Source organism: Mobula hypostoma, chromosome 25, assembly GCF_963921235.1.
Source record: "Mobula hypostoma chromosome 25, sMobHyp1.1, whole genome shotgun sequence".
Taxonomy (NCBI): Eukaryota; Metazoa; Chordata; class Chondrichthyes; order Myliobatiformes; family Myliobatidae; genus Mobula; species Mobula hypostoma.
In genome coordinates this window covers 2,475,159-2,500,742 of record NC_086121.1, presented here as the reverse complement: position 1 = coordinate 2,500,742, position 25,584 = coordinate 2,475,159, and the positions used below count along the sequence as shown (strand labels likewise).

The window sequence follows — 25,584 nt, the reverse complement described above, 5'->3', positions numbered from 1 at the left end:
TTTCAGAATGAATTCAATCATATTATAATCACTTTTCCCTAAGGGTTCCTTTACCTTAAGCTCTCTGATCAATTCTAGTTCATTGCACAACCTCTAATCCAGAATAGCTGATCCCCTAGTGGGCTCAACTACAAGCTGCTCTAAAGAGCCATCTCTTGGGCACTCTTTTGACATGTATTTTCTACTTCCTGTTGTAATTTGGAAATCACATCCTTACTACTGTTTGGGGGTCTGTAAACAACTCCCATCAGGGTCTTTTTACCCTTGCAGTTCCTTAGCTCTATCCACAATGATTCAACATCTTCCAACCCTATGCCACCTCTTTCTAATAATTCGATTTCATTTTTTACCAACAGAGCAATGCCGCCCCATCTGTTTTGATACAGAGTATCCTTGGACATTAAGCTCCCAGCAATGATCTTCTTTCAGCCATGATTCAGTGATGTCTACAACATCATACCTGCCAATCTGTAACTATGCTGCAAGTTCATCTACCTTATTCCATATTCTGCACACATTCAGGTACAACAATTTCAGTCCTATATTCACCCTTTTCAATTTTTTCCACCTTTTACATTGCAACTCAGCCTGTTGAACTCCAATTTTGCCCTAGCAAAAGCCTTTCCTCACTACACATTGCCTCTACCTCATCTTCAGTACTATTATCTTCCTTGCATTGAAATATCTGAGCTCAGGACACTAGTCACACCATGCTCAACCTTTAGATTCCTAACTTTGTCTGAGGTCTTACTAACATCTGCCTCCACACCCTCTCCACTAACTGTTCTGGTACTCTGGTTCCCATCGTCCTGCAACTCTAAACCCCAGCATGCAGCATTAACAAACCTTCCCGCTAGGATATTAGTCCCTCTCCTGTCCTGTTCAGGCGCAAACCATCCCTTCTGTACAGGTCCCACCTCCCCTGGAAGAGAGCCCAATGATCCAAAAATCTTATGCCTTCCCTCCTACACCAACTCCTTTGCCGTGTATTAAACTGTACAATCTTCCTAGTTCTGGCCTCACTAGCATGTGGCATGGGTAGCAATCTCGAGATCGCATCCCTGGAGGTCCTGCCCTTTAACTTAGCACCTAACCCCCTGAACTCCCTCTGCAGAAGCTCGTCCGTCATCCTACCCACGTCACTGGTACCTACATGGACCACAACCTCTGGTTGTTCATCCTCCCACTTAAAGAAGGCTGAGGACGTGATCCGAGATATCCCGGACCCTGGCACCTGGGAGGCACCAACCATCCAGGAGTCTGAACCTCACCCACAGAACCTCCTGTCTGTTCCCCTAATGATCTCCTATCACCACAGGGTGCCCCTTCTCCCCCACTTCCCTCCTGAGTCACAGAGCCAGACTCAGTACCAGAGACCCGACCCCTGTGACTTTCCTCTGTTAGGTCATCTCCCGACAGTATCCAAACTGATACACCCATTGTTTGGGGGATAGCCACAGGAGTACGCTGCACTGGTTCCTTAACCCTTTTCTGTGTCCTGCACCTTGGGTGTAACTACCTCTCTATATATCCTATCTACCACCCCTCCTGCCTCCTGAATGATCTGTTCATCCTGTTCCAGCTCCATCTGCTTAATGCAGATGGTTAAAAACTGCAGCCGAATGCGTTTCTTGCAGCTGTAGTTGTCAGGGACACGGGAGGTCTCCCTGCCTTCCCACATCCCACAGAAGGAGCATTCCACTATCCTAGCTGAGCAGATATAAAGGAAAGAGAAAAAACATAACCTTGACCTTCTCTTTCCTTTGCTTTCTCTGACTGAAGCTTCAAAGAGCTACAGCCTCATGATCACCACTCTAACCCTGACCACTCAGATATCGACCATTGGGACAATGGCCGCTGCACTTGTGCTTAGTGATTGAATAACTGATTTATACAACACACATTAAAATTGCTGGTGAACACAGCAGGCCAGGCAGCATCTATAGGAAGAGGTACAGTCGACGTTTCAGGCCGAGACCCTTCGTCAGGACTGATTTATACAGTACTTTTCATACAGACAATGTGGTTGAAAGTGTTTTACCATGGTATACATAAAAACATGAAAACAAAAGACAGAAAGATGTTTGTCAAAGGCAGGGTTAAGTAAATAGGTTTTGAGCTGGTGTTTAGAAATATCAACTGAGTCTGCATCCCTTATGGGATTAGGTACTGAATTCCACAGTTTAGGAGTGTAGTTCGAGAAAGCTGACTTGCCAATTATATTTTGAAGGAGATGGTTTAAATTTAAGAGACTGGTGGAAGAAGACCTGAGAGCTCAAAAAGGATTATAAAATGAAAACGAGTCTGTGACGCACTCCAGTCCCAGACCATTAAGAGCTTTGCCTGGAAGACGTATGAAGTCGTGTGGTAAGAGCAGAAGCAACCGGACTGATCAAATTTCCATTGACCCAGGGTACAGGGCTCTGCCAAGTTGCTGTTGGTGGCCAGCAGGGGCGAAGGGCTTAAGTGAGTAAGTATGTGGGCAGTTTCTTGAATGTGCAGGGCATAGAGGAATATAGAATTGATGCAAAAAAGGAGTCAGATTGGTGTAGATCTGTGGTGAGATGTAGACATGTAGATATGGACATCTGCCCCATTAAACAAAGATAAGGAGAAATTTCTTCATCCAGAGGGTGGCCTTCTTCTTCTGCTGAAGTCTATCACCCCTGCTGGGCCAGCCACCAGTGGCAGCCCTCCAGAAACTTCTGTCCTGGGCCAATCTCTCGTTGTTTCCAGGGCTAGCCCATCTTCCTGGTGTATCCTTCCACTTCCAGGGATGAGGTCCTTCCTGGTGTATCCTTCCACTTCCAGCGATGAGGTCCTTCCTGGTGTATCCTTCCACTTCCAGCGATGAGGTCCTTCCTGGTGTATCCTTCCACTTCCAGGGATGAGGTCCTTCCTGGTGTATCCTTCCACTTCCAGCAATGAGGTCCTTTGAGCTTCTGTTGACATTTCTTTAGCCAGAGGCTGGTGAATCAGTGGAATTTGTTGCCACAGACGGCTGTGGAGGCCACATCATTGGGTATACTTAATACGGAGGTTCTTGATTGGTCAGGGTGTCAAAGGTTGCGGGGAGATGGCAGGAGAATGGGGTAAATCAGCCAGGTTGGAATGGCAGAGCAGACTCGATGGGCCAAATGGCCTAATTCTGCTCCTGTGTCTTATGGTTTTATATTAGTGTGGATAGGCACAGTGGTCAATATAGACATGATGGGCTAAAATGCCTGCTGCTATAAACACAAGAAATTCTGAAGATGCTGGAAATCCAGAATAACACACAAAATGCTGGAGAAATTCAGCAGGTCAGGCAGCACCTATGGAGGGGAATAAACAGAGAATGTTTCGGGCCAAGACCCTTCTTCAGGACTGGAAAGGAAGGGGGAAGACGGTCAGAACAAGAAAGTGGAGGAGAGGATTGAGGACAAGCTAGAAAGTGAAAGATGAAGCCAGGTGGGTGGGGGAGGAGGATAAAGTGAGAAGCTGGGAGGTGATGCGTGGAAAAGGTAACGGGCTGGAGAAGAAGGAATCTGATAGGAGAGGAGAGTGGATCATAGGAGAGAGGGAAGGAGGAGGGGGATCAGGAGGGGGTTCCCTTTGCTCTTTCATTATTTTTAATTTTCAGAATCAAGATCAGAAGCAAAATCAGTTTATTATCACTGACTTATTATTGTGAAATTTGCTGTTCTGTGGCACCTGTACAGTGCAATACATAAAATACAGTAAGAAATATATATTTAAAATATTATCAGAAGTATTTAAATAATTAGTGCAAAAAGAGAGCCAAAAAATAATGGGGCAGTGTTCATGGGTTGAACATCCATTCCAAAATCTCTTCATGGGAAGAAGCTGTTCCTCAGATTCTGAATGTGGATGTCTGAGCTCAGTTACAGCATGCAAGTCATAGCAGCAAATTACCTTTTAAATGGTTCAGGATTTATGAATTGCAGAATAAAGTCTGCCTCATCAATAAAAGAAATCACGTCAAAGGTTGGTGCTGCACTTTTCAGTGTGTTGTTGATCTCTGTGGCCAGAGTTGAAAGATTATTCTTTCTTGTGAAAATGACTTTTGAATGCACATGAGGGGAGGGAGTCGGGACGACGGTGCTGACTGTCCCTGATGTGCTGACCACAGAGCTGACTGTCCCTGGTGTAACCCCAGGAGGGGTCTCGTAGCTGCTCCATCACCAGCAGTGATCCTGAACCTGTTCCACATCCTGTCATCTGCTTTCACAGCCGCCCAGTGTGTAGGCCGCATTAAAGGCTTCAGTTCCTGTGGTATTGATAAGTTTATTTTCATGGTATTCGTCACAAGTTATTCCTGAAACAAGCTGTCTCCTTCTCGTCTATGCGGTCTCTCAGAGACACGAGCCGACCTCAGCAGCTGTTAATCAATGCTGCTTTGCACGTTTCCAGACACGTCAGTGATAAATGTGAGGGCTCCTTGAACTGCCGCCTCTGTGTCTCCAGGCTCTCCTGGGTAAGTGCTTCAGTCAGTGTGTGAGCAGTCCTGGCTCCCAGCTGGCGACACTTCTCCCTCTGACTGGCTGAGGCAGTGGATGAAATGGAGGGAGGGGGCTGCGGTTCCTCCTGCGAACTGGTCTACCGAGACACCGAACCCACTGACCACGAGCTCTGTATCTGAAGAGAGATGGTGGAGCTGATTTTAGAAACAGCATCAGAATCAGGTTTAATATTGTAGGCTTTCACAAATTAAATGGTGTGAGGTGTTTCATGTTGAAGAAAAACCATAACAACTCATTTATTGTATTCCAAACATTGAACACAAAGCGCGGTCACAGTACTTTACGTAATAACGTCATCATGTCAGACCAGCCTCTTACAGTGAAGCCCAGCTTAATGTCAGCGGTTGTGAATTCTGTACGTTTCCATCAATTACATTGACCCTACAACATCATAAGACCAGACATAGGTGTAGAGTTCTCCAACATTCAATCATGGCTGATCTTTTTCTCTTTCCTCCTCAGGCCCACTCCCCGACCTTCTCCCTGTAACCTTTGAAGTCGTGTCCAATCAAGAACCTATCAAGCTCTGCCTTAAATACACCCAGTGACGAGGCCTCCACAGCTGCCTGTGGTAATAAATTCCACAAATCCACCACCCTCTGGCGAAAGAAATGTCTCCACATCTTTATTTTAAAGGGATGCCTCTCCATCCTGAGGCTGTGCCCTCTTGTCCTAGACTCTCCCACCATGGGAAATATCCTTTCCACATCTACTCTGTCGAGGCCTTTCAACATTCGAAAGTTTCAATGAGATTCCCTAGCATTATCACTGGCATGTGTCGTGAAATTTGTTGTTTTGCAGCAGTGGTACAGTGCAATACGTAACAAAAACTATAAATTGCAATATGGAATAAATATGATTAAATAAGTAGCGCAAAACGAACCAGTGAGGTGGTGTTCATGGACCATTCATAAATCTGATGGCAAAGGGGAAGAAGCTGTTCCTGACACATTGTGTGTGTGAGTCTTTAGGCTCAAGTACCACCTTGTTGGCAGCAATGAGAAGAGGGCATGTCCTGGGTGATGAGGGTCCTCAATAACAGATGTCACCTTTTTGAGGCATTCCCTTTTGAAGATGTCCTCGATGCTGGGGAGGCCAATGCCCATGATGGAGCAGGCTGAGTTTGCAACTTTCTGCAGTTTTTCTGACCCTGTGCAATGGCCCCTCCATACCTGATATGATGCAACCAGCTAGAAAGCTCTCCGTTACACATCTGTAGAAATTACCGAGTATTTTTGGTGACATACCAGGTCTCCTCAAATTCCTAATGGAATATAGTTGCTGTCGTGCCTTCTTTGTAATTGCATCAGTACGTTGGGCTCAGGATAGAGCCTCAGAGATGTTAATACCCAAGAACCTGAAATTGCTCACTCTTTCCACTTCTGATCTCTCAATGAGGACTGGTGTGTGTCCAATCGGCTTATGCTTCCGCAGGTCCACAATCAATTCCTTGGTCTTACTGATGTTGAGTTCAAGGTTGTTGCTGCGACATCAGTCAACCAGCTCGCTCCTATACGCCTCCTCATCACCATCCGAAATTCTGCCAGAATAGTTGTGTTGTTGGCTAATTTATAGATGGTGTTTGAGCTGTGTCGAGCCACACAGTCATGGTTGTAGAGAGAGTAGAACAGTGGGCTAACCACACATCCTTGAGGTACACCAGTGCTGGTTGTCTGTGAGGAGGAGACGTTATTTCTGATCCGCACTGACTGTGGTCTCCCAGTGAGGAAGTCAAGGATTCAGTTGCAGAGGGAGGGAGATCCATGGGGAGGAACAAGTGGACAGGGAAGTCAAGGAAAGAGTGAGCCCTGCAGAAAGTGGAGAGAAGATGAAGCCATTCACTGTCGGACCTACTGCCAATGCTATGTGTGGCAGAATTATTGCCTACAGGTCAAACACTGAGCCCTAATCACTAACCACAGTCACCACTTACTCTTGCCCTCACTCCACCGGAATATGTGGATCCCAGATCGGCCTCTGAAGACCCACCATTAGTCAGCCCCTGAGGGAGAACATCGTTCTTGACTCGAGGGATCGCACTACACTACACTAAGCAGTGAGGGAACACGTGGCACTCTAAACCCTTTTACACGATTTATTTCATTGGAGAGGTAGACCTTATTCTGCAATGCTTACATTCTGAAACATTTAAAAGGTAGATAATTAGCTACTATTACTAACATGCTGGAATCAGTTTGCCTGGAGGGTGGGGGGGGGGAATGCGGTTCTGTGAAACCGTTCCTGTTCATGCCTGGATTGTATGAGTGTAGAATGCAGGAAAAGAAACGATACCCTGAACTCCTGTCCTGGCAGGTATGTTAATCCGCTCATGGACAATAAGTCAGTATTGATTTCATAATAACACTGCCATTTATACCACACAACACAAGTCTGCAAACTGGGTCATCGGGCAGTTGTCTGCGTGGGGTTGAGTGGGTCTTCAATAGTAATGCATGGTGCTGCTTCTCATTCAGTCCAGTCACTTCAGGTCCATCACCAAGGATTAGATTAGATTAGATTATGAGAACACTCAGTCCTCGTTTATTGTCATTTAGAAATGCAAGCATTAAGAAATGATACAATGTTCCTCCAGAGTGATATCACAAAAAACAAGACAAACCAAAGACTAACACTGACAAGACCACATAATTATAACATATAGTTACAGCAGTGCAAAGCAATACCATAATTTGATAAAGATCAGACCATGGGAACGGTAAAAAAAGTCCCAAAGTTCTGATCGACTCCCGATAGTCCCCGATAGCAGGCGGCAGAAGGGAGAAACTTTCTCTGCCATAAACCTCCAGGCACCGACAACTGTCGATGCATTGGAAGCACCCAACCACAGCCGACTCTGAGTCCATCCGAAAACTTCGAGCCTCCAACCAGCCCTTCAACACTGAGCACCGAGCAGCACCTCTGCCGAGCGCTTCGACCCCGTCCCGGCCGCCGAGCAGCAAGCAAAGCCGAGGACTCGGGGCCTTCCCCTCCAGAGATTCTGGACCACACAGTAACAGTGGCAGCGAAAAAAGCATTTCAGAAGTTTCTCCAGGTGTACGTCCGTCCTTTCACGTCTGTCTCCATCAAATCAGGATTGTGCACGGCACCCTACTTGACAGATTACAGATATCATTCACCGGAGTGGCCGCGCAAGCTGTGTCGTGCCGCCATCTTCTCCTCCTCCCTTCAGCCTATGCTACCTCGCCAGCCTGCCTGCCACCACAGAGAACTGAAACATTTAACCATATAAATATAACCATATAACAATTACAGCACGGAAACAGGCCATCTCGGCCCTTCTAGTCCGTGGTGAACTCTTACTCTCACCTAGTCCCACTGGTCTGCACTCAGCCCATAACCCTCTATTCTTTTCCTGGTCCATATATCTATCCAATTTAACTTTAAATGACAACATCAAACCTGCCTCAACCACTTCTGCTGGAAGCTCGTTCCACACAGCTACCACTCTCTGAGTAAAGAAGTTCCCCCTCATGTTACCCCTAAACTTTTGCCCTTTAACTCTCAACTCATGTCCTCTTGTTTGAATCTCCCCCACTCTCAATGGAAAAAGCCAACTCTATCTACCCCACCCCCATAATTTTAAATACCTCTATCAAGTCCCCCCTCAACCTTCTATGCTCCGAAGAATAATGACCCAACTTATTCAACCTTTCTCTGTAACTTAGGAGATGAAACCCAGGCCACATTCTAGTAAATCTAATTTGTCTTTTTTGAAGTGAGGAATGGTTTTCCAAAATGCTTTGTACTTTGTGAACTGCCTCTGTGAGTTAGGGTTCAGTCACTGCTCCACCAAAGAATTCATTGTGGACTTCAGCAAGGGGAACTCGAGGGAACACACACCAGTCCTCATGGACCAGCAGTGGAAAGGGTGAACAGTTTCAAAGGCCTGGGTGTCAACATCTGTGATGATCTATCCTGGGCCCAAAATATTGATGCAATTACAAAGAAGGCACAACAGCAGCTATATTTCATTAGAAGTTTGAGGAGACTTGGTATGTCACCAAAGACACTTGCAAATGTCTACAGATGTACCTTGCAGAGCATTCTAACTGACTGCATCACCATCTGTATGGCGGGGCCACTCCACAGGATCAGAAAAAGCTACAGAGGGTTGTAAACTGAGCCAGGTCCATCATGGGCACCGGCCTCCCCAGCATCGAGGACATCTTCAAAAGGCAATGCCTCAGGAAGGCAGCATCCATCATTAAAGACCCCCATCAGCCAGGAGATGCCCTCTTCTCTTTGCTACCATCAGGGAGGAGGTACAGGAGCCTGAAGACACACACTCGATATTTCAGAAACAGTTTCTCCTCCTCCACAATCAGATCTCTGAATGGACATTGAACCTGTGAACACAGCCTCACTATTTTTTCCTCTTTTCGCACTACTTATTTAATTTAATGTTATAAATACAGTATATATACTTCTTGTTGTGATTGATAGTCTTATTATTATGTACTGAACTGTACTGCTGCTGCAAAACAACCAATTTCACGACATATGCCAATGATGTTAAACCTAATTCTGATCCTCCGTCACTCCCTTGTCCGTTCGTCCCTCCCCACTGATCTCCCTCCGGACACTTACACTATCCCTACAGCTAGCCATTCGCTACCTGCCTCAGACAGTCCTTCCAGGAGAGGCAGCCTTCACCTATGAGTCTGCTGGAGTTGTTCACTGTATCTAGTATTCCCGATGGGGCCTCCTCTACATCCCAGAGGCTCGCATAGACTGGGGGAACCACTTTATCGGGCACCTTCTCTCCACGGGTTACAGCAGGCTGGATTTTCTGGTGACCACCCATTTCAATTCTATTTCCCATTCCCATTCCAACATGTTGGTCCGTGTCCTCTTCCTATGACGAGGGCATTCTCAGGCTGGAGGAGCAGCACCTCAAATTCCATTTGGGTAGCCTCCAACATGACAGCATGATCATCGATTTATTCAACTTCTGGTAAATTTCCACCCCCCCCCTTCCTTTTTCTCTTCTTCAATTCCCAGTTCTGGTTCTCCTCTCATTCCTCTCTTTTCTTTCCCTGACCATCACCTCCCTCCCTTTCTGCCATGGTCCTCTCTCCTCTCTTATCAGATTCCTTCTTCTTCAGCCTTTATCTCTTCACCTATCCCCTCCCAGCTTCTTACTTCATCCCTCTCCCCTCCCCCACCCACCTTCCACCTCGTGTGGTCTCACCTGTCACCTGCCAATTTGTACTGCTCCCCCACCCCCCACCTTCTTACTCTGAGCTCTCATCTTTCCAGTGAAGAGTTATTGACTGTTCACTCTTTTCCATAGATGCTGCCTGACCTGCCGAGCTCCCCCAGCATTTTGTGGGTGTCGCTCTGGATTTCCAGCGTCTGCCGTATCTCTTGTGTTAATGGGTTTAGTATCCGTTAGCAGCTGGTTGTCATGGAGACAAAATGCATCGCTTTTGGTAAGGAAGTGGAGAAAATGGGACAGATAATCTATTAAGTAATGAACTGCTGCAACGTTGTTGAAAACACAAAGGATTTCATCTCCAGCTGAGGTTTGTGCGAAAGCATGACACCACAGGAGAAGATCGGGCAATTTCCCTGTTAATCATCACCTCCCCCATAAACGGCTGTAACTGATTCTATGCCAGACTGAGGTCAGTACAACACTTTACAATGCCAATGGATTTCAGTTCTTGTTGGTGTCTGTACGTTCCCCCTGTGACGCACGAGTTTCCTCCCACCCTCCAAAGATGTTCAGGTTAGTAGGTTAATTGGTCATTGTAAATTGTCTGTGATTCAGCTAGGGTTAAATCAGTGAGCCAGAAGGCCAAAACATAAATATAAAACAAAATGACAATGACTCAAGTGATTGGAACATAGCGCAGCTAATCATGTCTATTGTCTTTCTCTGCTGTTGTGTCTAAACCCTGGAACTCCCTTCCCCATCCACCCTGACGTGCTCCCCAGTGTCTGACTCCACTCACCCTGAAGATGGCTGATAACCACCATCTTCCCCTGGGCATTTCCCTGGTCTGTGTAAGACTGGTTGGGTTCACAATAAAATGGTTGTTGGGTCGGCCCAGTAGCAGCGTGATAGTGTACTGATTAGTGTAACACTTTACAGTGCCATATGTAGGATCGGGGTTCAGATTCCTGTCACTGTCTGTAAGGAGTTTGCATGCTCACCTTGAGACTGTGTGGGTTTCCTCCTGGTGCTCTGGTTTCCTCCCACATTCCAAATCAGTAGGTTAATCGGTCATGTGGGTGTAATTGGGCGGTGCAGGCTCGTTGGGCTGTACAGTGTCTCTATATAAAACTAACTTACATAGAATCGCAGATTGGTAGGTTGTTGCAGCACATTCAACCCGATGAATCCATGCTAGCCCTTGTGGAGCCCTCCACTAGAGACATACTAATCCCTGGTGAGGTCAGACTAGGAGTGATGGGAGCAGTTCTGAGAACCATCTCTCAGGAAGGATGATGACACAGGGAGCAGTGCCAATTTACCACAACAAGTACAGCACTCCAAGGGTTAAATTGACACGGCCTGGTACTGAATTCCTCAGAAGTGACAGAGGTTTTCAAATTAATGGCTGAAATACATGGGGGTGGAGGGTAGATAATCTGACTGCGAGGAGTTTGTGACTAGCGGATGGTCTGAGATTTAAAGCCAGGTGCTCCGAAGTAAAGTTCAGAATCGTCCGTACACATGGGAATGACGGAAATTCAGAATTCACTTCCACAACATCATCGTGACACCATGTGTGCGATATTGCTTTGTGAAAACTGGCTGCCGAACGTTCCCCAATGAAAACTCGGTGAATGTAGTCCGTGTGCTGGTTAACCTCTTTCAGTATGGAAAAAGTGTTTTCTCTTTATGAGTGAGTGTGTGTGTGTGTGTGTGTGTGTGTGTGTGTGTGTGTGTGTGAGAGTGTGTGTCTGTCTGTCTGTCTGCCTGCCTCTGTGTGTGTGTGTGTGTGTGTGTGTCTGTGCGTGTGTGTGTGTGTGTGTGTGTGTGTGTGTGTGTGAGAGTGTGTGTCTGTCTGTCTGTGTGCATGTGTGTGTCTCTGTCTGTCTGCGTGTGTGTGTGTGTGTGTGTGTGTGTGTGTATCTGTGTGTGTGTGTGTGTGCGTGTGTATCTGTGTGTGTGTGTGTGTGTGTGGGGTTACGTCTATGTGGAGTGGGGGAGTAATTTTGGACCTACTTTTCCACACTGTAAAGATGTCACAGAATATCATCAGTTTACACTAACAACACCAAGACTTGACATACAAATATTTACCAGAGTGTCTGTAAATAGATAGATAGATAGACATACTTTATTGATCCTGAGGGAAATTGGGTTTTGTTACAGTTGCACCAACCAAGAATAGAGTATAAATATAGCAATATAAAACCATAAATAATTAAATAGTAATATGTAAATTATGCCAGATGGAAATAAGTCCAGGACCAGCCTATTGGCTCAGGGTGTCTGATCCTCCAAGGGAGGAGTTGTAAAGTTTGATGGTCACCGGCAGGAATGACTTCCTATGACGCTCAGTGTTGCATCTCGGTGGAATGAGTCCCTGGCTGAATGTACTCCTGTGCCCAACCAGTACATTATGTAGTACATTTTGAGGGAGTTAGATATGGCCCTTGTGGCTACGGGGGTCAGGGGGTATGGAGGGAAGGCTGGGGCGGGGTTCTGAGTTGGAGGATCAGCCATGATCATAATAAATGGCGGTGCAGGCTCGAAGGGCCGAATGGCCTACTCCTGCACCTATTTTCTATGTTTCTATGTCCTCTCTCTGGACAAATGTATCTGAAAGCATTCATGAACAGAAGACAGTGATGAAGCATTTGGATACCAAATGCAAGCTTTTCTACCCCGATGAAGGGTCTTGGCCTGAAACGTCGACTGTTCTTTCATTTCCACAGATGCTGACTGACCTGCTGAGTCCCTGCAGCAATCTGTGTGGGTTGTTCTGGATTTCCAGCATCTGCAGAATCTCTTGTGTTTATGATTTCCACACCGATGTCTGGCAAGAAAACAGATTAAAAAGAGGTTAGAGATAGATAATTAAATTCAAGTTGGCCTCAGCTGATGGGCAAAAAAAAGCAAGATGGTACTAGTGAAAAATGACGACTGCAGAATCTGTGTTTAAGCTTTTCTCTTTGTTCCTCGGAGGGGAAGTCAGAGTTGTGGTAAAATGCATTATGTGAAAACGGCTGAGCAGAGAACTAAACCATTGGTGAGTTGTCAACAGGCAACAATATTATTGTTGCTGAACTTTGCAGTGAAAATCAGACAATGATGTCCAATGATAATTCAGCCAGAAGCCTACGTGAACTTGATTAGTGACCCACACGTCACAGATTATTTCGTTCTGATGTGCGCGAGGATAGAGCTCAGGAGGTTTGGGGAGTTTTATTAATTTGGGGAAGAATGCAATTTGCAAGAGCAAATGAGTTTGGCCTAAGGTTAAAATAGTCTTAACTAATAGCAGGGTAATTTAAATTAATGGCATTCTGAGGTCATCCTGCGACTGTGTGTAAGACAGGGTTGCGGATTTAGTTTCAGAGGGCACTCTCCTTACAGTGACTAGTGCTCAGTTGAATCACGGTTATTTGAAGTAGGGAATCTCAGTGGTCATTGTACCAGATAAAGTGGCCAGTAACCGTATGATTGTGGTCTTCTGCAGTTGCAGCACACCAGTTGTTTGTCAGTCTTTGTCTGAGTGTAGTTTTTCATTGATTCTGTTGTATTTCATCATTCTACTGTGAATGCCTGCAAGAAGGTGAACCTCAGGGCAGTATATTGTGACACTCAGTGGCCACTTTATTAGGTACGGGAGTGGAAGCCGGTGTGGTCTTCTATTGCTGTACCCCATCCACTTCAAGGTTTGATGTGTTGCACATTCAGAGATGCTCTTCTGCACACCACTGTTGTAACGTGTGGTTACTTGAGTTCCTGTCACCTTCCTGTCAGCTTGAATCAGTCTAGCCATTCTCCTCTGACCTCTCTCATTAACAAGGCTTTTTTTTTGTCCACAGAACTGCCACTCACTGGATGTTTTCTGTAAACTCTAGAGACTGTTGTGTATGAAAATCCCAGAGATTAATAGTGTCTGAGATACCCAAACCACCCCGTCTGGCACCAACAATCATTCCACAGTCAAAGTCACTTAGATCACATTTCTTCCCCATTCTAATGTTTGTTCCGAACAACTGAACCTTTTGACCAAATCTGTTAGAATTCTTTGAGGAAGTAACAAGCAGGGTAGACAAACAAGAGGCAGTGGATGTCATTTACTTGGATTTTACGAAGGCATTTGATAAGGTGCCACACATGAGGCTCCTTAACAAGATAAAATCCTATGGTGTTACAGGAAAGGTACTGGCATGGACAGAGGAATGGCTGACAGGCAGGAGGCAGCCAGTGGGAATAAAAGGCGCCTTTATTGTTCCTCAGGGGTCAGTATTGCAGTATTGGGACTGTTACTTTTCATATTGTCAATGATTTAGATAGTGGAATTGATGTCTTTGTGGCAAAGTTTGCAGATGATATGAAGATAGGTGGAGGGGTAGGTAGTGCTGAGGAAGCAATGTGATTGCAGCAGGACTTAGACAAATTGGAAGAATGGGCAAAAAAAGTGACAGATGGAATACAGTGTTGGGAAATGTATGATAATGGATTTTGGTAAAAGGAACAATAGTGCAGACTATCATCTAAATGGGGAGAAGGTTCAAACATCAGAGGTGCAGAGGTTCTTAGGAGTCCTCGTGCAAGACTCCCCAGAAGGTTAATTTGCAGGTTGAGTCTGTGGTAAAGAAAGCAAATGCAATGTTGGCATTTATTTCAAGGGGAGTAGAATATAAAAGCAAGGAGATAATGCTGAAGCTTTATAAGACACTATCAGGCCACACTTGGAGTATTGTCAACAGTTTTGGGCCCCTATCTCAGAAAGGATGTGTTGTCATTGGACAGAGTCCAGAGGAGGTTCACAAGGATGATTCCAGGAAAGAAGGAGTTAACATAAAGAGCGTTTGGCAGCTTTGGGCCTGTAGTCACTGGAATTTAGAAGAACACGTGAGGATCTCATTGAAACCTACCGAATGTTGAAAGGACTTGATAAGGTGGATGTGAAGAGGATGCTTTGTATGGTGGGGGTATCCAGAACTAGAGGGCACAGCCTCAAAATTGAGGGGGCAACCTTATAGAACAGAGGTAAGGAGGAATTTTTTTTGCCAGAGAGTAGTGAATCTGCGGACATCTTTGCCACAGACTGCAGTGGAGGGCAAGTCCATGGGTATATTCAGACTGGAAGTTGCTCGTTTCCTGATTGGTCAGGGCATCAGGGATATGGTGAGAGAGCAGGTGTATGGGGTTGAATGGGATCCAGACTCAATGGGCTGAATGGCCTAATTCTGCTCCTGTGCCGTACAGGCTTATATCTGCATGCTTTTATGTGCTGAGTTGCTGCCAGATGATTGGCTGATTAGATATTTGCATTAATGAGCAGTCGTACAGGCGTACCTAATAAAGTGGCCACTGAGTGTACTTTAATCATAAATTCAGCTTTACTCTGAACTTTGATTGTGATTGTGCTTTTCCTCGTGAGACACTGAATGACAGCAAGCCACAGTGAGGTGAGAGGTGGAGGGGCTCGCAGTTATCATGCTGAGGCGCTCCAGTCCCCACTGGTGACCGTGCACTCTGGCAGTCAGCAGATGCAAAGAGTGATGGATTATGGACACCTCTTTGATCTTTCTTCACTCCGAGCTGGGAGCAGGCCTCTGTTCTCCAGATTATGTGTGAAGTTTGGGGAGGCAGGAGCTACAGATGAGAATTCACAGCCTCATGGCTTAGCAGCAAGACTTAAAAGGCCGGACCAGGGTCCTGACGTCATCAAAAGGCCAACAGTTCGTTGAGCTCATCGTAAACCATTCACAAATCAGCCCTTTTATAGCCCACAGGACGTGAACAATAAGGGAAATTCCAAAACAGTGGAACGTTGTTCCAGGAACACCCTGATGTAGTGGAAGGGAAAGTCTCTCTCCTTATTTATTTTCTACAATTGAAACTACCTTACCAGAGTTTGGCCAAGAGATGCCTGTAATATTTCACCCAATTCAAGATTCAGGATTGTTTGCAGTATTGTCATTCTTCAGTACGAGAATGTAAAGGAGAACAAAATGATTGTTACTCTGGATCCGATGCAGCATAAAGGACAAAAAAAAGCCCACAGTAAATATAAATATAAAAGCAATCCATTAAAACATATGGATGGATAAATGGAATGAATTTCAGGAATGTGTTTGCACTTGTATTTAAAAAGAATAAAGGGTTCATTCCTTTTACTCGTCAGCTTGTTCACTTGTACTTTGGCAAATACTTGCACCGATCTGCCTCTGGACAGAGAGCTCACACTGCTCCCCTCTACAGTCATTAACAGATCCCCAGGTACAGAGATTGTCAGAATTGTGAAGAGTGACCCAGCGTAGATTCCCTGCCCTAAAGGAAAACCCCACAGAAGAGTTATCTTATGAAGGGAAGGAGCAGGCCAGCCTCAACTGAGGAAGCAGCTCTGACAACTCGAAGTGTCCGATTGGGTGTACACAGAACTGTCCTCATCAAAGGGATTAGCCATGGAAAGGGTGAGCACCTTCAAGTTCCTGGGTGCTAACATCTCTGAAGATCTATCCCGCGCCCAACATATTGATGCATTTACAAAGAGGGCATGCCAGTGCCTATATTTCATTAGCAATTTGATGGTGGTATGTCATCAAAGACCCTCACAAATCTCTACAGATGAGCGGGGAAGAGCATTCTTACTGGCTTTATCACCATCTGGTAGGGAGGGGCCACTGCACAGGATCAGTAAAAACTGCAAAGGCTTGAAAACTCAGCCAGCTCCATCATGGGCACTGGCCTCCCCAGCATCAAGGATGTTTTCAGAAGGTGAAATCCATCATGAAGGACCCTTGCCATCCAGGACGTGCCCTCTTCTCATTGCCACTATCAGGCAGGAGGTGCAGGAGCCTGAAGACACACACTCAATGCTTCAGGAACAGCTTTTTCCCCTGCACCAGCAGATTCCTGAATGGTCCATGAACCCACTATCTCACTCTCTTTTTGCATTACTTGTTTATTTTATTTATGTATTCATATTGTAATTTATAGTACACTCAGTGGCCATTTTATTAGGTACCTCCTGTTCTCGTTCACCACTCTTTCAGGTAATAAGTTCCAGATTTAGCCAAATTCAGGTGGAACATAGCCCCTCATCGTCCTCTAACCCAGGGGTTCCCAACCTCGGTTAAGGGCAGGGGTCCATGGCATAAGAAAGATTGAGAATCCCTGTTAGAACCCTTTCACCAAGTACTCTAAACATCCCCAAGTTGTTGGCCTCACTAGCAAAGAAAGTAACTTCTTCCTGTTCCCCGATCCGAATTCTCACGCTTTGTGCCCTTCAGTCTCAGCAGTTCCAAAGAAAATCTCTCCAGCCTAATCATTGTCTCCTCAGAACTGTAAGTCACTCGATCTGCCAAGCCTTCTCAACGCCTCGCCAGCGCTATCGCACTGTACTTGTGACCAGCACAGTCCACACCGCCTGGTCCGCCTTACAGTCAGGCTATGCAATGGTATCATGAACACCATGAGGAGGGTGTATGATGTTGAAAGACCCGAAACACCCGATGATTCCAGGAACATCACTGAAGATGTGTCCAGAGGCATTAGCAGACGTACATACACAGCTTCCTCTATCTGAATCACACCCTCTACCTCTCTAACTGTTCAAGAACATATCTCCCACGTGTTCACACTTTAATCTGGACACAGTTTCATGCAGACACGGAAACTCTAAGATCAGGAAGAACAGGTACCTCCAGTAAGGAATAATGGGAGGCGGGTGGAGATATGTCTCTACCAGAGGAAGTGTAAGGCACTCCTTCCTGTGGGTCACCCTTGGGCAAGGTGTAGCACTTGTTTAGTGCCCTGACCAGGATCACGTGAAGCCATGGGAGCAGGTGGTGGCTGTTCGTACGAGCAGCCGGTGCACATCACAAGTCCTGGTTATGTGACCACTGACACCAGGCAGTGTTCCTGAAACGGTGAGTGTGTGTCTTCAGGCTTCTGTACCTCCTCTCTGATGGTAGCAATGAGAAGAGGGTGGGTCCGGGGGTCCTTAATGATGGATCCCACCTCTTTGAGGCATCACCTTTTGATGGTTTCTTCGATGCTGGGGAGGCTAGTGCTCATGATGCAGCTGGCTGAGTTTTCTGATCCTGTGCCGTGGCCTCGCCATACAGACAATGAATGCTCTACATGGTAGGAATCTACGAGAGCAAATCCATTCATTCCTGGCCCCTGTAAGCCCACTCACATCTGGGACAGGCAGCTCTGGGGAACTGATAGGAAGCACACTGCCACGGTACAAAATAAAAACAAAACACGATGATATAATGGCATATTGCGCAATTACTTTTGTATGTCTGGGAGAAAATTGACACAATTGTCCCCTAGACATTAGGTAAATTCAAATTAAGGAACTGCACAAGATTGTGGGTTGCAAAAACCAGGTGGTTTGATTACATTTTCATATGGTCTTTATTAAAACCATTCCACCAAGGAAAAAATATTATCAAGTGTTTCAAATTCCTCAAACTCTTATAAAAGTCTGTGGACCTGAATTTAATCTCTGCTGGTAACGTAATTATTTTTAAAGTTTTCTCTGGAATGATTTTTATATAAAGTCTTATAATTGCATTTCACTGTAGTTAATTACATAACAGCTTTATTAATACAGATAGTTTTAGCATGACTTTCATAATAATGAAATTTTAAAGAGGAAAAGTGAAAGTGTTAATTTAATCACTGCTGGCAATCTAGTTTATTAACATTTTTGGTTCTTTCTGAAATTAATTATCTGTTGGCCAAAATTAAACTGCTCATATTGTTTGCCGAACAGAATTGTCACTTGTTGTCAATTGAACAATGTGAAGATTAACATCAAGATGGCACCAAGCTGCAATGCCATGGTTCACATGTCGTTAATTTTAGGCTTGTAGGGACGGTTTTGGGGACAGTGCAGGGAGTTAGGGATCAAGTTAGGGTTTAGAGACAGGGGTGAGGTGGAGTTAAAGGTCAAGAGCAGAAAATGAAGAGTCATGAGTAGGAGCCGCTGTTTAGAGTCCAGGTCAGAGTGCATCGTTGTCAAAGGTCAGCAATCCCAGAGATCAGACTGACAGGTGCTGAGGAAACCAGTGATCCTCAGGACCAGGCTGGTTCAAGCTGACAGGAAGGCGATAGTAACTCAAATAACCACACGTTACAACAGTGGTGTGCAGAAGAGCATCTCTGAGTGCACAACGCGACGAATCTTGAAGTGGATAGGCTACTGCAGCAGAAGACCATGAACATACACTCAATGGTTACTTTATTAGGTACAAGAGGTAACTAATAACATGTCCACAAAGTGTATGCGTACATTACCAAACACACAGCACATGGCGATTGTAAAACAGATAGAAATATGTGTGAGCGAAAGGATAGACTGATCTTGGAGTAGGTTAATAGGTCGGCACAACATTGCGGGCCGCAGAGCCTGTTTTACACTGCAATGTTCTGTTCTATGCTCTGTATACTACCCGTGGGCATGTGGCCAAGTGGTTAAGGCATTGGACTAGTGACCTGAAGGTCGTGAGTTTGAGCCCCAGCTGAGGGAACGTGTTGTGTCCTTGAGCAAGGCACTTAATCACACGTTGCTCTGCGACGACACTGGTGCCAAGCTGTATGGGTCCTAATGCCCTTCCCTTGGACAACATTGGTGTCATGGAGAGGGGAGACTTGCAGCATGGGCAACTGCCGGTCTTCCATACAACCTTGCCCAGGCCTGCGCCCTGGGGAGTGAAGACTTTCCAGGTGCAGATCCATGGTCTTGCAAGACTAACGGATGCTTTTATTATTAAAGTAAATTTATTATTAAAGTACATATATTTTCTTGCAGGCATTTATGGAAAAGTAAAGAAATACAGTAGAAATTACAGAAATCTATACATAAAAGACTGGCAAATGGCTAATGTGCAAAAGATAGAAAAAATGTGCAAGTAAAATGATAATACTCTTATTATTAATAATAACAAAATTAATACAGGATAAACAAGTAAGAACAACTTGTTTAATAGATACAGCCATTCCAAACACACATAACATGCAGAAATCAGTAAGTGAACAACACCGAAAATATGCTGAATTAAAAGAGGAAATTGAAAGACTATGGAACATGAAGAGGGTATACATTGTCCCAATAGCTATACCTATAACTGGTATCATCCCAATAGCATTAAACAATTATGGCTACACAGTAATATCTACGTAAACCTTCAGAAAGCCACAACACTAAACACCACTAGAATAGTCTGACTGTTCCTAGCAATTGACAAATGAGCATGCTTGCTATGCCCGTACCTCAGGTTTTACCAGCTTGAGCTGAAAAAGAATTGTAAAAAATTAAAAGTGTGTATTATTATTGATGACATATAGGAGAATAAGGCATCGGAGCAGAGCAAGGTGGTGTGGTAGCCAAGCGGTTAGTGTATCTCTTCACAGCGGCAGTGCCCCAGGTTCGATTCCCAACACCGTCTGTAAGGTGTTTGTGCAGTCTGCATGGGTTTCCTCCAGGTGCTCCCGTTTCCTCCCGGATATCCCAAAGACGTACGATTTAGGATGCTAATGGGCATGATTGGGCAGGGCAGGATCACTGGGCCGGAAGAGCCTGTTACTGGACCGTATGTCAACATAAATTAATAAGTAAGTCCATTGGGTCAGCTCAGTCATTCCATCATGGATGGTTTATTATCTCTCTCAACTCCATTTTCCTGTCTTCACCCCGTAACCTTTGACATCCTGACTAATCAAGAACCTATCAACCTCCACTTTTAATATACCCAATGACTTGGCCTCCACAGCTGTCTGCGGCAATGAATTCCACAGATTCACTACCCTCTGGCTAAACACATTGTAGTGCAGCGGTTAGCATAATGTTTTACAGTGCTGTACCAGCAACCTAGGTGTGGTTCCCCCTGTAAGGAGTTTGTACTTCTCTGCGTGACTGGGTGGGTCTCCTCCAAGTGCTCTGATTTCCTCCCACATCTCAACAACGTACAGATTACAGTTAGTGAGTAGGTTATGTGTCTGCATAGCTTGTCGTCTTATGCATATTGGTTGTTTGCCTGTCTTTGTCATGTATGGTTTTTTATTGATTCTATTGTGTTTCTTTGTATTTACTGTGAATGCCCACAAGAAAATGAATCTCAGGGTTGTTTATGGTAACATAATATACTTTGATAATAAACTTACTTTGAACTTTGAACTTTGTGAACATGTTTTGTTGACCCCAGAAGCATGTGAACGGTCAGCTCCCAGCACACCCTTGGATTGTGTTGGTTGTTGACACAAAACAAGACATTTCACTGTATATTTCAATGTTTTGATGTATGTATGACAAATAAAGCCAATCGTTAAATAAAAAGATCTTTATCTTTCCTGTGGAAGGTTCACAGAACACTGAGGTAAACTGAATTGAATTGACTTTATTACTCACGTACTTCAAATACATGAAGAGTAAAAATCTTTATGTTACATCTCCATTCAAATGTGTCAATTATAGTAATTTATAATAAATAATATGTACAACAGGACAGTCAATATAATATAGAAATACAGTAGCGTCAGCATGAATTAAACAAGTGATGGGGTTTGATTCTGTGTCAGATCAAAAACAACCTTTGCTGGGCCCTGTCAGCAAAGCATCTGAGAATCAGATTTACAGAATAGAATTCTGCTGTCTTAGTGACACAATTTCTGAATTAGAATCAGACTTAATATCACTGGCATAAGTCATGAAATTTGTTGTTGTGAGGTACCAGTATATTATAATATGTAATAATAAAAAGCTATAAATTACAATAAGAGATATATATAATGTATAAATAGCGGAGAAAGAGCACAAAATGAGTGAGGTATTGAACCTTTCAGAAATCTGATGGCGGAGGGGAAGAAGCTGTTCTTGAAATGTTGAGTGTGGGTCTTCAGGCTCCTGTATCGACACCCCCACCCCCAATGGTAGCAATGAGAAGAGGACATGTCCTGGGTAATAGGAGTCCTTCATGATAGATGAGGCATTTTTGAGGTGTCACTATTTAAAGATGTCCATAAGACACAGGAGCAGAATTAGGCCATTCGGCCCAACAAGTCTGTTCCACCATTCCATCATGACTGATCCCGGATCCCACTCAACCCCACACACCGGCCTTCTCGCCACATCCTTTGGTGCCCTGACTGATCAACTTTTGCTTTAAATATACACACAGACTTGGCCTCCACCACAGTGTGTGGCAGAGCATTCCACAGATTCACTACTCTCTAGATAAAACAAAATCCCTCCTTACCTCCATTCTAAAAAGTCACCCCTCAGTTTTGAAGCTGTGCCCTCATCCAGAACCACCACCAGAGGAAACATCCTCTCCACATTCACCTTATCTAGTCCTTTCAACAATCAGTAGGTTTCAATGAGATCACCCCCCCACATTCTTCTCAATTCCAGTGAGTACAGGCCCAAAGCTGCCAAACGCTCCTCATATGTTAACCCCTTCGTTCCCAGAATCATCTTCGTGAACCTTCTCTGGACTCTCTCCAATGACAATACATCCTTTCTGTTATATGGGGCCCAAAACTGGGCAGGGAGACTGTAGTGCCCAGCATTCTTTATCCTGCTGGCATACTGAGCAAATCTGTAGAATAGCAATTATAATAAGATCAAGTAAAGCATAGAATGCTGCATGAATGCTTTAAAGAGAACGTCTCGGGAGCTGGCTATGTTTACAACTTCCTGCAGCGTTTTCCAATCCTGTGCTCTGGCCCCTCCATGCCAGACAGTGATGCAACCAGTTAGAATGCTTTCCACTTTACATCTGTAGGAATTTGCAAGCTTCATTGGTGACATACCTCAAACTCCCTACTTCTGACGAAAGGTCTCCAGCCTGAAGCATTGAGTCTGTTTCTCTTTCCATAGATGCCCCCTGACTTGCTGAAGGTCTCCAGCCTTTCCCAATAGGAATCATTTACCAGTTTGACCTAACGACATCAAAGAAAATAGAGACAATAAAATAAAGCACTTTACAGGTTGTTTTTAGCCAAACATCCCTCTGCAAAGCTAGCCCACGTAATTTACATCTAGAAGCTATTCATTCACAAAGCATTGATGCCTTAACAGCTTCCATTGCAAGTGAAGTGAGAATGGACAGATGTTCGATTAGAGTACAATGCCATGTGAATGCTTTAAAGAGAACATCTGCGGATTGTAAATTCTTCTGATCAAACAGAACTGGATGGGAACCTCTCTGTTTAAAGCTTTACGTATACGTATCAATTAAATGCAGTCACTACTTATGTGTGTTCTGGACATTTGGTTATTGGGGTAAATTAACAGTGCAAAAAGATAGGGGAAAATATTGAGGCAGTGTTCACGGGTTCATTGTCCATCAGAAATCTGATGGCAGAGGGGAAGAAGCTGTTCCTGAAGCACTGAGTGTGTTTAAGATCCTGTACCTCCTCTCTGATGTTAGCAATGGGGAGAGGGCATGTCCTGGGTGCTGGGAGTCCCTGATGATAGATGCTGTCTGAGAGGCATATCCTGGGTGCTGGGAGTCCCTGATGATAGATGCTGTCTGAGAGGCATATCCTGGGTGCTGGGAGTCCCTGATGATAGATGCTGTCTGAGAGGCATATCCTGGGTGCTGGGAGTCCCTGATGATAGATGCTGTCTGAGAGGCATATCCTGGGTGCTGGGAGTCCCTGATGATAGATGCTGTCTATGAGGACGGCCTGCTGACTCTGCTAATGGACCAAAGCAGGAATTCTGCAGCTCACTGTAACTGCCTGCCCTTTAATGAGAGCAACTAAATCTTATTTATTGTAGCAATTAAACGGCAGAGCCCACTGAGCCAATAAAGCACAAGTAATTTTTAAAGCATCTGTGGTTCGACTAATGGCAGATCATATCAGATTACAAATTGGTTTGAGTTGGCCTAATTCAGCCCTTACATGGAACATAACTGGATCTGTCTCTAACCAAACTGATTCAAACAGTACAACAAACAAGTCAAATTTCAAAGTAAATTTATTATCAACGTACATACCTGTCACCATATACAACCCTGAGATTCATTTTCACTGGCATTCACAGCAAATACAATAGAATCAATAAAAGACTGCATCCAACAGGATGATTTTTGCAGAAGACAACAAACTGCACAAGAACAAAAAGAAAAAAGGGAAAAAAGAAACAAACAAACTAATAATAAATAGATAAGCAATAGATATGGAGAACATGAGATGAAGTGTTCTTGAAAGTGGGCCCATAGGTTGTGGGAACAATTCAGTTATGAAGCAAGCAAAGTTGAGTGAAGTTACCCCCTTTGGTTCAAGAGCCTGATGGTCGAGGGGTAATAACTGTTTCTGAGGCTCCTGTACCTCCTTCCTGATGGTTGAGGGGTAATAACTGTTCGTGAACCTGGTGGTGTGGGTCGTAAGGGTCCTGAAGCTCTTTCCTGATGGCAGCAGTGAGAAGAGAGCATGATATAAGTGGTAGAGCTGCTTTCCTGCGACAGTTCTCCATGTAGATGTGTTCAATGGTGGGAAAGGATTCACTCATGATGGACTGGGCCGTATCCACTACTTTTTGTAGTCATTTCAGTTCAAGGGCACTGGTGTTTTCAGACAGAGGCATGGAGGGTTATAGGCTTTCTGTCAGAGGGGTTATAGGTCTCTGGAATTCTCTACCATAGAGAGGCTGTGGAGGTGGACTCACTGAATAGGTTTGAGGCAGAGAGAGAGAGAGCGAGAAACACAACAGATTCTGCAGATGCTGGAAATCCAGAGCAACACACACAAAATTCTGGAGGAACTCAGCAGGTCAGGCAGCATCTATGGAGGGAATAAACAGTTGATGTCTTGGGCTGAGACTCTTGCAGGTTGCAAGGAACAGGCAGGAGAGTTTTGCAACCACTGGACTACAATATGATTCTGTTTCCTTATCAAATGAGAGATGTTTTGTATTGGAGGCAGATCAGAAAGGTTCTCTGGTTGGCTCCTGGCATGAAGGGACAAGCCAGTGAACCTTCTGAAAACTGACACACCAGATTGTGACCAATGCCCTCGAGAATCTGAGTGAGCGGTAATCTCACCAAAACGTCAACTTCTGAGCAACAGTGATCCGTTTTCCAATGTAAAGTGATGTACATGTGATAAATAACTCTAAATTCAGGAGGGAGGAAAAGATGGCGGTGCGATGCAGCGCGCACAGCTTCTCCGGTGAAATGATATTGTATTTGTTAAATAGGGGCCGTGCACAATCCTGATTTGATGGAGATGGACGTGAGAAGCACGGAGGAACATCTGGAGAAACTTCTGAAATGCCCGGTTCACTGCCACTGCTACTGTGCGATCGAGAATCTCCAGAGGGGAAGGTCCCAAATCCTTGGTTTTGCCTGTTGCTTGGTGGCCGGGCCGGGGTCGAAACGCTCGGCAGAGATGGTGCTCGGTGCTCGGTGTCGGAGGGCTGGTCGGAAGCTCGAAGTTTTTGGACGGACTGAGAGTCAGACTGTGGTCGGGTGCTTCCAGGATGCTGCATCGGCAAGTTTGTGGCGCTGGAAGCTCACGGCAGGGAGAGTTTTCATCCTTCTACCATCTGCGTGAGATGTTGGGACTTGCAAGAGACTTTGAGACTTTTTTTTACCGTGCCCATGGTCTGTTCTTCTATTAAATTACGGTATTGCTTGCACTGTTGTAACTACATGTTATAATTATGTGGTTTTTGTCAGTTTTTCAATCTTGGTCTGTCTTGTGTTTCTGTGATATCACACTGGAGGAACATTGTATCATTTCTTAATGCATGCATTACTAAATGACAATAAAAGAGGACTGCGTGTCCTCATAATCTAAAATGATCTAATCTAATATTGTCCCACATTTTCTTGTCTGAGGAGCAATAATATGCCGTGAGGTAATGTTACAGCTCTA

General features: G+C 44.8%; 1 protein-coding gene across 9 annotated transcripts in view; it reads left to right on the top strand.

The window, feature by feature from the left end:
- Positions 1–25,584, top strand: part of LOC134337922 (polyhomeotic-like protein 2) — a 308,667-nt gene that overhangs the window by 19,537 nt on the left and 263,546 nt on the right. For 3 of the 9 annotated variants that reach the window (XM_063033306.1, XM_063033305.1, XM_063033303.1), the window contains 2 exons: positions 4,986–5,094; positions 9,838–9,976. The exons of 5 other annotated variants lie outside the window; for them this stretch is intronic. In XM_063033306.1, the coding sequence (XP_062889376.1) occupies positions 9,963–9,976 (14 nt within the window). In that variant the 5' untranslated portion in view covers positions 4,986–5,094; positions 9,838–9,962. The remainder of the gene's footprint in view (positions 1–4,985; positions 5,095–9,837; positions 9,977–25,584) is intronic. One more of the 9 variants, XM_063033307.1, reaches the window with a different exon arrangement.